We start from the raw sequence: 14343 nt of genomic DNA on the forward strand, positions 1-14343 counted from the left end.
TATATATTTGCCTAAACAAGCAGTTAAATGGGTGTACCTATTAAAGTGGCCAGTGCATCAATGCAGAACTTATAGGTTGTATCCATAATTTTCTGGAACAATAACAGTAAAGGAGGTATATCATTATTTATTAGACAGTAATTATTTTATGCAAATTAAAATGGATAGTTCGTCCAAAAATGAAAATACTGTCATTTACTCATCCTCCATTTGTTCCAAACTTGTTTGTTTCTTTGTTCTGTTGGACACAAAGGAAGATATATTACACAGATATTAAAAAATCTGACTAATTTAGTACTTTTTTGTTCCTATAATGGATGTCAATGGCTGCTTTTTTTTTCAACATTCTTCAAAATATCTTATTTTGTGTTCAACAGAAGAAAGAAATTCATAAAGTTTACAACCATCTGAAAGTAAATGATGAGTAACTTTTCAATGTTGGGTGAACTATCTCTTTAAAAAATAAATGTATGATGCCTTTTACTTATTGTAATGATCCAAATATGTCATATTGGACTAAAAGGGGACAGCAGCGCACTCTAGTGTGCACATATGGGCATTACAGATATATATACTGGTGTCAGTAATTAAAGCTGTGGCTCCTTTCAGGCCAAAAAAGTGTTTATTCTATCATGATTCATCACTGTAACATAATTCCTAATGAATAATGTATTAAAACTCTAACAATTTGATCACTACTGACTGTGATAACACATGGCTAAAGTGTGTACAGTCATAACTAATGAGCGTATGTTTGCGTGTGTGAAATTATGCCGTATTACTCAGAGCACATGGAACAGTTTTTAGGGCAGTGAGGTGTTGATTGATCTAGTAATTATTCTCTGGAGTGCTTACATGAGTGTGTGAATTGAAGGTGTGAGAGTGTCGGCCTCCAAGCGTTGGTTGCTGTAATGCAAATATTCTCTATAATTAAATCAATATTGTGGCACAAAGCAGTTCTGAACTGAAATGAATATTAAAGACATGCAAAATATTGACAGTCAAGATGAATAAATGAATAGCAGTAAGTTAAGCTTGATTAACAGTATTTGTGGAATATTGCTTATTATGATGTATATAGATGAATTTCTGGGTAATTTTCATCATATTATAATGTACAATGAGTTTGAATACACAAATATAGCCACAAATAATGATTTAAACAGCTTTACAGTTCAAATAACAAACACGTTTGATCAAAAGAGTTATTTCTGATTTTAAATCTTCCAAAATCTTGCATTGTAGGAGCCTCTCTATAACTTTCTTGTTAGTAAATTTTATTTTCATTTATTTTATAAAGGTTTTTTTATGATAATTGACTATTTCCAAAGTGAAAAAAGCATGTGTTAAATAAATAGGCTTTTTTTCCCTTAAATGGAGTATACAATGTGTATATAGGACAGTTCATTCATTCATTTTCCTTTGGCTTAGTCCCTTTATTAATCAGTGGTCACCACAGCGGAATAAACCGCCAACTTATCCAGAATATGTTTTACACAGCGGATGCCCTTCCAGCTACAACCCATCACCGGGAAACACCCATACACTCTCACATACATACACATACACCACGGCCAATTTAGTTTATTCAATTCACCTGTACCGCATGTCTTTGGACTGTGGAGAAAACCGGAGCACCCGAAGGAAACCCATGCAAATACAGGGAGAACATGCAAACTCCACACAGAAATGCCAACTGACCCAGCCGGGGCTCAAACCAGCAACCTTCTTGCTGTGAGGCGACAGTGCTAACCACTGAGCCACCGTGCTGCCCTATATAGGACAATAATAAAAACTTGAACCTATTCTTTCAATGCAAGTCAAGCAAAATACAATATGAAAATATTTTTAACCCTTTATAATGCATTCTAAAAATGCATATTATTTAAGCATTCTATGGCTGTTTAAACTAAACAAATCTTTATTTTCATATACTCACCGGCCACTTTATTAGGTACACCTGTCCAACTGCTCGTTAACACAAATTTCTAATCAGCCAATCACATGGCAGCAACTCAATGCATTAGGCCTGTAGACATGGTCAAGACGATCTGCTGCAATTCAAACTGAGTATCAGTGATTTAAGTGACTTGGTTGCCATGCTTTAATGTGGCATGGTTGTTGATGCCAGACGAGCTGAGTATTTCAGAAACTGCTGATTTAATGGGATTTTCACGCACAACCATCTCTAGGGTTTACAGAGAATGGTTTGAAAAAGGTAAAATATCCAATGAGCAGCAGTTCAGTGGGCGCAAATGCCTTGTTGATGCCAGAGGTCAGAGGAGAATGGCCAGACTGGTTTGAGCTGAAAGGCAACAGAACTCAAATTACTACAACCGAGGTCTGCAGAAGAGCATCTCTGAATGCACAACACGTCGAAACATGAGGTGGATGGGCTTCAGCAGCAGAAGACCACACCGGGTGCCACTCCTGTCAGCTAAGAACAGGAAACTGAGGCTTCACTTGGCACAGGCTCACCAATATTGCACAATAGTAGATTGGAAAAACATTGCCTGGTCTGATGAGTCTGGTAGGGTCAGAATTTGATGTGAACAACATGAAAGCATGGATCCATCTGGCTTGTATCAAAGGTTTAGGCTGGTGTAATAGTGTGGAGGCTTTCTTTTTGCGCATCATTCCCTCATAGCAAACTAATGGTAAGAGGGGAGTGATTAAGAGTATTGTGGCTGAAGCTGTCAAACTGATGTCAACAGAAAAGGACAAGCACTCTAAACGCACCTAAATATATCAATGTGCACTCGCAAAATAAACATTGTAAATTTGGATTTCGCATGGACTTTAAGTAATGCTCTCTTATGTTCAGCAGGCATTTGAACAGGAGTATGCCCAAGAAGCTGAGTTGGCTCAGAACACACTCAAATTTTCATTTCACACAGACTTTAAATCCATGTTTTTTTTCTGACTAGCAACATCGGAAAGGTTTGAATCTTACCCTATATTTACCCAGTTTTACTGCATTTAACCTCTCTTTTATGACTTGCACAATATAAATTTACTGTGAAATTTCAAGCTACACATTGATCCATGTTACACAAACATGCACACAAACAAAAACAAGATTCTATAACTGTATAAAATTGATAGACCATGACCAGACACACGATTTCCGAAGATCTTTTATTGATTTACTTACACAAATGCATGTAAAAATAGGTTTATTCAGTTTATAGATGAATTTCAGTTATATTATTGACTTATATGCAAATGTTTATATGATTTGTTTACAATATAGTTTGTAAAGTATTATTTTCTGTCTTTTAGTAGATATATAATAAAAGAGACTTGCTTTGTTTACCAAACGAGTGGCTCAAATTGAATTTGCATTGTAAACCATAAAGTTTTTTTATTCCATGTTTTAAGTTTATAGTTGCTACACTCCCAAAATCATTCAGCATAAATCTGCAGATTTCTTTAAACAAAATTCTGTGTATAAATAGTAAAAAACAGCAAAATAGCAAAGTTAAGATTATAGTTGCAGGAAAGTCATGAAATAGACACAATAATATTATTCAAATGTGACAATTTATAAATGCAGCTTGTAAACAGCATGTGATTTGTAAATAGGCCTACATATTTATCTTTATCAATAGAATATAAATCAAAAAGTTTGTGGACATAATATAGCTAATATTATACTACATCCGCAGCTCTGCAGACAGAGTTTTGTTCTAACCCTGCTCTAACACCCTTAAAAGTCCTGTGAAGTGCTTTGAAATGTGCATTTCTTTATTCGATGTTTAATGTAATCTCAACTGAAACATGAAGACAACATGAAAACAAGATAGTAGCCCCTCCCCCTTTAAAAAACAGCCAATAGCATTTTGTTTTTATAACAGCTCTGCCAGTGAGAGTGTTTGAGATCAAGTGCATGATATGAAAAGCAAATGAGAAGCGTCTTGAAGGGGACGGGGCATGTCAGATACTATAGAGCATTTGATTGGTCAGAAGATTTGACAAGAAACTGAAGTAGAGGTCATGTAAAAAAAATTGTTGATCCATTTAGGCGAAAGTAGCAGGTTTTGGATGTTTGAATGCTAATTTTGTCACTGTTTTGGTGCACACTAGCTTACACTTATCGTTAAAACTACCATACTGATACTGACATCTAAAAAACTTTCTTTTAATTTCATGCAACCTTTAACTTGTGGTTTTCAAATAAGCCAGAATGACTTGATTAGCTGGATCCGGTGTGTTTAATTAATGTTTAATCTAACCTCTGCTGGGCTGTGGCCCTCCAGGAACTGACTTTGACACTCCTCTTCTAAGTTATGCAATTAATTTCAGGGAACCACACAGCTAAAGTAGATCAAGGCAGGTCTTGACCCCATTAAAAGTTGCGTATCACCATGCTAAATGATTTCACAGCAGCCTACAACTGACAAAAATTAAATCAAAACAGAAGGCTTTGGATAAGATGCGTATTAAACAAGAACTAGACACAGGACATGTTTGAGGACAAAAACCTGACAAATGTGTTTGCCCGGTCAGTGTCTGGTTTGGTAACCATCGGATAAGCAGAATAATTGACTCTAGTCCATTGAATTATTAGAAAATAAAGCATATAATGTACAGCTAAAGTCAGAATTATTAGTCCCCCTTTGAATTTTCTTTTTAAAATATTTCCCTAATGATGTTTAACAGATCCGCTGTGGCAACCCCAGATTAAAGGGACTAAGCCGAAAAAAAAATGAATGAATGTTTAACAGCGCAAGGAAATTTTCACAGTATGTCTGATAATATTTTTTCTTCTGGAGAAAGTCTTATTTGTTTTATTTCAACTAGAATAAAAGCAGTTTTTATTTTTTTAAAAGCCATTTTAAGGTCAAAATTATTAGCCCCTTTAAGATATTTTTTTCTCTCGATAGTCTACAGAACAAACCATCGTTATACAATAACTTGCCTAATTACACTAACCTGCCTAGTTAACCTAATTAACCTAGTTAAGCCTTTAAATGTCACTTAGAAGTGTATAGAAGTGTCCTGAAAAATATCTAATCAAATAGCATTTACTGTCATCATGGCAAAGATAAAATAAATCAGTTATTAGAAATGAGTTATTAAAACTATTATGTTCAGAAATGTGTTGAAAAAACAGGGGGCTAATAATTCAGGGGGGCTAATAATTCTGACTTCAACTGTATGTAATAATGCAAATAATGCATCATATTTTTCTAATAGTTCAACAGCCCATCATCAATCATTCTTTACAACATTTTATATCAATGATATAATAATATAATTTTAGAAAAAAGTAATTTTTTAATCCACTATGTCTTAAACTGACCCGCTTTTCTGTGATATTTTGGAAGCTGTTGGGCTATGTATCCTGTCTATAATAGACAAGAGTCTTTCTGAAGGGACTATCCCAAAATCTTTGAAAAAACTAAATGTAAAACTTGGATGAATATCCAATTTTAGGCCTATTTTCAATTTAACTTGCATTTCTAAAAGCTTAGAGAAAGTTGTTTCTTGCTAAGCTATTTAGACTCAAATGGTGTCTTTAACAATTTTCAGTCAGGTTTCAGGAAACATCACAACACTAATCCTGTCCTGTTAAAAGGATTAAATCATATTTTTGCTAATCTACTATTAGCTTATGATATTATGATACTGGTAACTGGTTGTATTTTTGCTTAAAGGCTTTCGTGCAGCATTTGACGCGGTTGATCAAATTATTCTTATTTCCCATCTTGAACATTGTGTCCATTAAGGGTTCTGTCTTAAAACGGTTCAAATCCTATATAAATAATAGAACTTTATCAGTTTGTGTGAATTGCTGCTTATGACTTGTGGAGCTCCTCAAGGCTCTATCCTTGCCCCATTTTCTTTTCTTTCTACAGTATATGCTCTAATCGGTTTCCATTGTTAATAAGCCCAATGTATCGTTTCATTGTTATTTTTTGAGTGCTTGTCTAATATTAAGGCTTGGATGTCTGTTACTTTGTAAAATCTCAATGAGAGAAAGACTGAGGCAATTGTATTTGGTCCTTTAGTAGTATCTGGCAACATATAGCAAGTGCTGGGTGATGTGGTAGCGTACGTCAAGCCCTCTGTAAAAAAATGCAGGTTTTATGTTTGATTCTGCTTTGACCTCTGATACGCAAATAAATACAGTAGTTGAATCAAGGTTTGTTAAATCAGACTTCTTGCTAAGACGAAGGGCTTTTTAACCTTTACTGCAGCTAGAGAGTGATTCATCCTTTTATCCTATCTCGACTAGACTACTGCAATTCAATGTGTATTGGTATTAAACAATCATATCTGAATCATCTAAAAACATAGCAGAATACAGCTGACTAGCACTCACTAAATACAATCATATTTCCCTGTCCTACTATTTTTGCACTGGTTGCCAGTCCATTTAAAAAATTAACTTTTTGTTTCTAAGATTATAAATGGACTGGTACCTAATTTGTTCCTTTCTGACCTTCTGAGTGTACATAATCGAGCCAGATGTCTAAACTTTTATTGGTCCCATATTGAGGCTGAGGAAAAAAGGTGACCATGCTTTTGCCATAGCCAGTCCCAAATTGTGGAACAGCCTTCAAAATTCCATTAGAGCGATTGCAAACATTTTCTTTTTGGGTTAGTCCCTTTAATAATCAGGGGTCACCACAGCGGAATGAACGGCCAACTTATCCAGCATATACTTTACGCAGCGGATGCCCTTCCAGCTACAACCCATCACTGGGAAACACCCATACACTCCCATTCACACACATGCACTACGGACAATTTAGCTTACCCAATTCACCTATAGCGCATGTGTTTGGGGAAACCGGAGTACCCGGAGGAAACCCACCAAACACGGAGAGAACATGCAAACTCCACACAGAAATGCCAACTGACCCGGCCGAGGCTCAAACCAGTGCCCTTTTTGCTGTGAGGCCACAGTGCTAGCCACAGCGCCACCACACCGCCCAATTGCGACAGTATCACTTCTTAAAACAAGGCTCAATGCCCATCTGTTAGAGAGAGTTTACAGTGTATGAGCTTATAATTATGTGTTTGTCTTACAATTTTAAACTATATTGTTCAGCACGATGGTCAACCATTGTTTTATTGTGCTTTACAAATAAAAGTAAATTTAATGGTTATCTGTAAAACAATAACTGCTGTGTATTTTGAGGGTATCATTTGTTTAAAAAATTCCCTTACTAACCATCTAGGTAACTTCCCACAGGTGGTCATGTAGGTTATATTGACAAAAGGAGCCGATTTATATCATTGTGCCTGCTTCAGCCATGGTACTGCAGCAAATTGCTTTGATTATATAACAAGAGTATAGTTCCAAGCCATATTATTAAAGAAAAAAGATACTTTTTTAAAAAATTTAATTCGATCTTAGTACACAATGTAACTACAGAAGAGTCAAGCTTTAAAAAGGAAACTCTTTGGTCATTTAGGTCTAATCCGATTTAATGATCTTTGCTAAGCTAAGCTAAAAGTGCTCCTGCCAGACCCAGAGATCGGCTGAAGGGTTTATCAAAAATGATAAACCATTCTGTACTGTTTAACTTTAGGGTAGTAAAAATTTGCCCATTTAAAATAAAAAAAGGTGGAGTATTTGTTTAAAATGAACTGAATACATTATGAATGTTAAAAAAATCAATATGATGCCACAAATGGCGCTAAGCTTCTGTTAAACTAAGAAATTCTTTAATATGCTCAATTCAAGTATACAAAGTAGTCAAAATTTATTAATATTCTAAACCATATTGTTCAGCATGACGGTCAATCCTTGTTGTTTTATTGTGCATTCCAAATAAAAGTGAAGAAGTTTATGGTTCTCTGAAAAAAAGTGCTGTGTAATCTGAGGGTTTAAAAACTTTTTGTTAAAAAAAAATCCCTTACTAACCAGCTAGGAAACTTCCAATGGGACCGGCACAAACAGGTGGTCATGTAGGTTATATTGATGAAAATTAGCTGATTTACATATGCTGCGTAATATCATTGTGCCTGCTTCAGCCATGGTACTGCAGCAAAGTGCCTTGATTATTACACCAGAATGAGAGTATAGTTCCTATATTAGCAAAGTCGGTCAGTCTTAGTACACAATATAACTAGATAAGAGTCACACTTTAAAAAATCATATTATTGAAACTCTTTGGACATTTTGGTCATGCTAATGGTCTAATCTGATTCAATGATCTACGCTAAGCTAAGCTAAATGTGCTCCTGCCAGACACGGAGATGGTAATGGTAAAACTCAACTGTGTAACTCAAGAGTAGAAATCAGTAGAGTAAAAGAGTCAAATTTATTAAAAAAAAGAGTAAAGAGTAGAGTAAAAGAGTAAAATTGTTCCTTTAAAATAAATTAAATGCATTGTGAGTCTTAAAAAAATCAACATGATGCCACAAACAGCTGTTAATCCCAGAAATCCTTTAAATAAGTTCAATACAAGTATACAAAGTAGACAAACTCACCTCTGAGCTCCAGTAGAGAGGCCCTGAGTAATCTGTCCGTCCCCTGATGGCGCTCTCTTTAACCGCGTACACCGTTCTTTCCACTGCTCCCTGGTCACAGATTTCCAGCGTAGCCAGTTCTCGCATCAGGTCAGACTGACTGACCGACCTGCGCTGCCTTGATAGTGGAGACATGCAGGAATATCCATTCCTCGATGGCGAACGACCCCTAGGCCTGTTAATTCGGGGTAGCTGACCTTTAACCTGCAACCTGCTGTAGCTTTCACTATAGCGGCCGACGTGGGGCTCTGAATGCAGAGCCGCTCGCCCACGTTCGGGCTCCTGAGGGAAGAATAGGACCCCTCGGGCCAGGCAAGGGCTGGGGCTCAGGTAGCGGGAGGTGGAAGGAGCATATCTGGAAAGCTGGGGTTGAGCTCGCACTATATATGCCAGGGTGGGATCACATGGGTCATAGGAACTGTAGGGGCTCAAGAGGGTGGAGCCAGTCGCGTATTTGGGGGACGAGTAGACTGGAGACATGATCACAATGTGAAGACAAATCAACCCCAAGAGAGCCAAACTGTCAAAAAGACAAGAAAACAAAATGAATGAAATGCATTTTTAATACATTTAATTGGCTCGCAGTAAAAAAACAAACAAGCCACACCCACTTTTTTCTCATTTAAAGAGCCCATATTATACATGAAATAGGGTCATATTTAGGTTGTAAGGGTCTCCAACAACAGTCTAATATGCATGCAAGGTCATAAAACACTTTTATGGTCTTATAATCTGCATTTATTTTTACCTAATTATCCCAACGACTCCCATATGAATCGTTCAGCGATTCATTTGTTCCCAACCCCCTCCTCAGCACGAAGCTAATCTGCGCTGATTGGACCAATGACAGCCTGCTGCGATTGGTCGACAGTGACAGGCTTCAGCACGAGACAGAGTGAAATGCCCAGCTGGTAATCAACTATATAAAAGTAGTCACAGTGCACACGCGCTTCATAGTGTAAGGCTTTTTTCACACACACACACACACAACCCTCCTCAGAAGAACTGGGGAGATCGACGCGAGTCTCCTAGCCTCTCCCTCTCCCTCTCCCTCTCTCTCTCACACACACACACAACGCTCCTCAGAAGAACTAGGGAAAGCGACGCAAGTCTCTCTCTCTCTCTCTCTCTAACACACACACACACAACGCTCCTCAGAAGAACTAGGGAAAGCGACGCGAGTCTCCTGTCTCCTAGCCCCTAGGCGTCACAAACTCGACCTGTTCTTTTTCTCTCTCTCTCTCTCTACTAAAGAGTAACCGCGTGTACTGTACCAGGTTAACAAGTAACAAAACACAATAAATACATAATTTGCAAGTTAAACGAGGCAACAATTTTAATCGCACTTACTTACACTAGTGAATAAACCTCAACCACTGACTCTTCACAGTTCACAACTCATCTTTGGGTAGAGACTGTCAATATTATCCATCTGAGCACAGCGTGACTTCATTCGACCGGCGGCGTCTGTGTGTGTGTGTCTAGTGTTTTTTCTGTGTTAGTGGGCGGGGCCGCAGGTTTCAAATCTACTACTGGCGAGGCTTGTGTTTCGTGGCTGCGTCATCGCGAAACACCTAATGACTCGTTATCATGACGACTCGTTTGAAGCACTAGGAGTCGACTCTTTTATAGATGAATCAATAGTTTTAAACACTGTACACTTACAGATTTAAGGCTTAGCTGGATATTTCACTTCACTTAGAGCTGTGTTACACACTACATGGAAGGGCATTTTCAAAAACCCATAATATGGGCTCTTTAATGTTACATTTCTCTAGGAACTGCGTTTTTAAAAATGGTCGCAGCTTCTTGTTCATGCGGACTTTAAAGAAGACAAACTCTAATGCGTCCGATGCCATTCACAAAATTTTAATTTTATTTTACTTTCCAGTGTACTAGGGCTGGGTGATATGACAAAACTCTCATATCATGATACAAGTCATCTCATATCCTGATAATGATATATCACATTATATTTGTCAGGATTCTGCCACTCTGGTCTTGTTTATTCTTGTTTTGTGGCAGAGTCCAGACACTAGTCCTGTCATGTCTTGCATGTTGTGCTCGGCTCGTGTTTTCTTGGGTCGAGCACTCATTTCCTGTCATTGTCTGCCTTCGTCTTTGTGTGAGCACCGTCTTGCGAGCACACTCCCACGTGATGCAGCCGCGCGAGATCTGGGCATCTCGGGAGATCTCGGGATGCGTGCTCTCATTCTGGTGTGTTTATTGTTTTGTTCGCGGCATGGTGTTTTTGTTCTCAGTTTTGTTGCACATGGCCTGTGTTTACACGTGGTCACAGTTTCATGTGAACATGCAGTTTATGGGTTTTCTGGTTGCGTGTTCTAGTCCTGTTATTTTAGTGAGCACATGGCTTTTGTTGTCTCTCATGTGCTCTCCTGTCTATTGTCCAGTCCCACCCTCCATTATTCAGTTCACCTGTTTGTTTGTTAATTCTATCTCTTTATAGTCTCCTCATGTTTGCTGTGCTGTCCCAGTTCGTTAGATGTCATTATCCAGTTGTGTCATGTTGTGTTGTGTTGTGTCCTGCCTTGTTCTGTTCTGTCCTGATCCCTGCCAGCCTGCCCAGTCAAGTTTGTTTATTAATGTTTTCTGCCTCGGGTTGTTTTTTTTGCTTTTTGTTTTCTTTTATAATCAATAAATCCTTTTAATTTGCTGCACTTGTGTCCTCACTCCTTTTCCCCTCCTGAAAACTGACAATATTACCATTTCTGTAAATTCAATCCATTAATAGATTACATACAATGACCACATGTAAAGGACTAATTATTTTATATTGAAGTATTTACTTTAAAATGTGCTCATTCATATGTGATTATTTTTCTTGTTTTATTTAGAACCTCGGGGCAAATGTTTAATTAATGTAGAAATATAAAATTAATATTAATAAAATATAAAAGAGATTGTCCTTTCAAGCTTGAAGCTTTCTCACCATACTGTTGTTAATAAAGTATTTTGTGACACTACTAAATAAACGAATAAACGACAAATATCAAATGATAGACTTTTTATTTTATCCATGCGATATACTGTGGGGGAAGTAATGAACACGTCATGGTTTTTTTCTGGGAATTATATTTCTAAACGAGCTGTTGACATGGAATTGAACCAGATTTTTGGTAAAAACTTAAAACAAACATAAGAATAAAACAAAACAAATAAATCTAAAAATTAGTTCTGTGAAATAACAATGGAATGACACAAGGAGAAAGTGCTGAACTACTGAAATGTGTTCAATACTTTATATGAAAGGCTCTATTGGTGATGACAGCTTAAAGACACCTCACATATAGAGAATGAGGTCACACACAATTGCTCAGGTGTGACCTTTTCACAGACTTGAAAAGAGTCTAAAAATCTTGGTGGTTCTGTGGGTCTCGTCTATCAAATCTGATCTATTTTTGTATTTTCTATTGGATTTAAGTCAGGTGATTGGCCGGGCCATTCTACAGCTTGATTTACTTTCTCTGAAAGCATTTGAGAGTTTCCTTGGCTGTGTTTTAGATCGTTGTCTTGCTGAAATATCCACCCTGGTTTCATCTTCATCATCCTGCTAATGTAGATGTTGGACTGAAGCAGCTCATATTCATTTAAAACTGAGGAAGGGCAGAGGGTTGCTGAAGAACTACTGAGAGATGCTGTCTGGGCTTTCACTGCCTTTCTACACCTCCCTTTCCTTACTATTTCCCTGTCATTTCATTTTATAACACATAACTTCGTTTGTACACTCATTAGTTTTGTTTTCTTTGCATAAATGGATTTCTTTGGTTGTTACCAACATCTGGTGAATATTTTATATCAACAGCAGTCAACAAATATGCTTTCTGTGAAAAATGGTGACGTGTTCAATACTTATTTCCCCTACTGTATATCATCACAAAGTTATGTGTAAGACTGTAAAATGGGGAACTTCTTTTTATGTCTTGCTCATGGAAACACAAAGACGACATGATAAACGTGACTTGTCTCATCTTACGGTATCAGTTGTGTCCAAGCAGGACGAGAGTCAACTTGAGTTACTAGCAGGTAACTTACACGGACACTCAAAAGGTTGATGATGAACGTTAGAGTTCGCAAACATTGTAATTTATGTTGTACAAAAATTAAAGAAGAAAATGTCAAAATTTTAAAAACAGCTGAAGTTACGATTTTGGAAATGACTTAACCATGAAATAATGCACTTTCTATAAATAAGTTTTTAAGTATTGTGAATATTGTAGAAGCTTTTCCAAACAAATTTTTTGGACTACATTTTAACAAAACAGACAATATTTGATGGAATTTTTTCTAAATGTTTTTTACTAGTGTTTTTATTTAGTGTAGAATTTTTTTTGTAAACTTAAAGTAAATATCTGAATACTTCATGAAATATACTTTTTTTTCTATTAATTTTATACATCTAACAGTTTTCTACATAATTTTGTAACACTTTACAAAACATGCCCCTACAAGCTTTGCCTACTATGTTGCAAAAAAATATATGTTTATTAATTGATTATGTTTTATTTCTATTAAAAGCTTGAAAGTCAAATTATCTTTCAAATCTTTTTTGTGGCAATATTTGCAACTATAAAACAATACCAACAAATGTAGACATACTGTATTACACTTAAAGTTATAAATCTACCCTCAACCCTAATCTTAACTGCATTGAAATAAAAAAATACTTTCAATTAGTCTCAAGTGTGCAATACTATAAAAACTTGGTAAAATAAACAGGATGAGTTCTGCTGTTTATGATCTATATTCAATACCAGATGGTAATGATCGTACTAGATCTTTGATTAATGCCATGTAGTACACAATGCAATATAAAATAAAACAATTCTCTTTCTTCCTTTCTTTTTTTAAATCGAAAGTCTAAGGAAAGATGGTGACAATGATGATGAAAACTGAGTTACGACAACTGAACAAGTAAAAACATGATGCTGATAAAGAAGAAAGACAGTGATGACTATGATAAAGATTGACATTCAGAATTACAATACTTTAAAAACAAGAAAAAACAAACAGAATTTCTACCAGTTACAGAAAGATCTAGAAATAAAACTTTGATTTTACATGGTTATGATCAGATTTGTACTAAATGAATGCCATGTTTGAGTAAAATACCAGAGTCTATGCCCAAAAAAAAAGTGGAGGCAGAAGATAATGAAAATTAATAACCTAGGCAATAAATATACACATGAATATGATGCTGACAATGAAGAAAATGACCACTACAATGACAATATCTGCAAAAAGCTGAAGTAAAACGAGAATATGATGATAATGATGATGATGATGATGACGCTGATGATGATGATGATGACGACGACGACGAAGAGGAGATTTTTAAGAGGAGTCTTTGAAATGATGTCAAATTCATGGGAAGGAAAACGATTCAGGAGAATGGATGAATGCGCATTAGCTAAAGTCGGAGTAATTAAGTAATGCACTGCTACCTATTAAAGCGCAGTGATCTGAGCGTGAGTCAAACAGAGACTGTTACTGTAGGATACAGCAGTTACTATAAACACCCACTCATTAACGCTGACTGTGGGAAAACTGCCATCGATAAACAGCGGTGGTCTCATTAAATTGCAAAACCGACGTAATCTTGAATAGACACGGGAGGTAATAGTGAACTAAACTGGTGTGGGTAAGTTATGTCACATGTTTAATCCTGCGCTAGATCCTCCTCAAATAACGCTTAAAATCCTTACCAGCGGAATTCCAGTTCATCCTCCCAAGTGGCCAGCCAAATATTCCTGGATTTCCCTAATAAAACACGTGATGTATTTCAGGATAGAGCAGAAAACGGTTGGAGACGGGCTCGGATTTAAGCACTCGGTAGGC

General features: G+C 36.6%; 1 protein-coding gene across 1 annotated transcript in view; it reads right to left on the reverse strand.

Annotated features, from left to right (window-relative positions):
- usp2b (ubiquitin specific peptidase 2b) overlaps positions 1-14343 on the reverse strand; it is an 88220-nt gene extending 73877 nt beyond the window's left edge. Inside the window, exons 1-2 of the mRNA XM_056458669.1 lie at positions 14211-14343; positions 8449-9007 (exon numbers count right to left, since the gene is read on the reverse strand). Of these exons, the coding sequence (XP_056314644.1) occupies positions 8449-8967 (519 nt within the window). The 5' untranslated portion in view covers positions 8968-9007; positions 14211-14343. The remainder of the gene's footprint in view (positions 1-8448; positions 9008-14210) is intronic.

The sequence above is a fragment of the Danio aesculapii genome, chromosome 5 (genome assembly GCF_903798145.1).
Source record: "Danio aesculapii chromosome 5, fDanAes4.1, whole genome shotgun sequence".
NCBI lineage: Eukaryota > Metazoa > Chordata > Actinopteri > Cypriniformes > Danionidae > Danio > Danio aesculapii.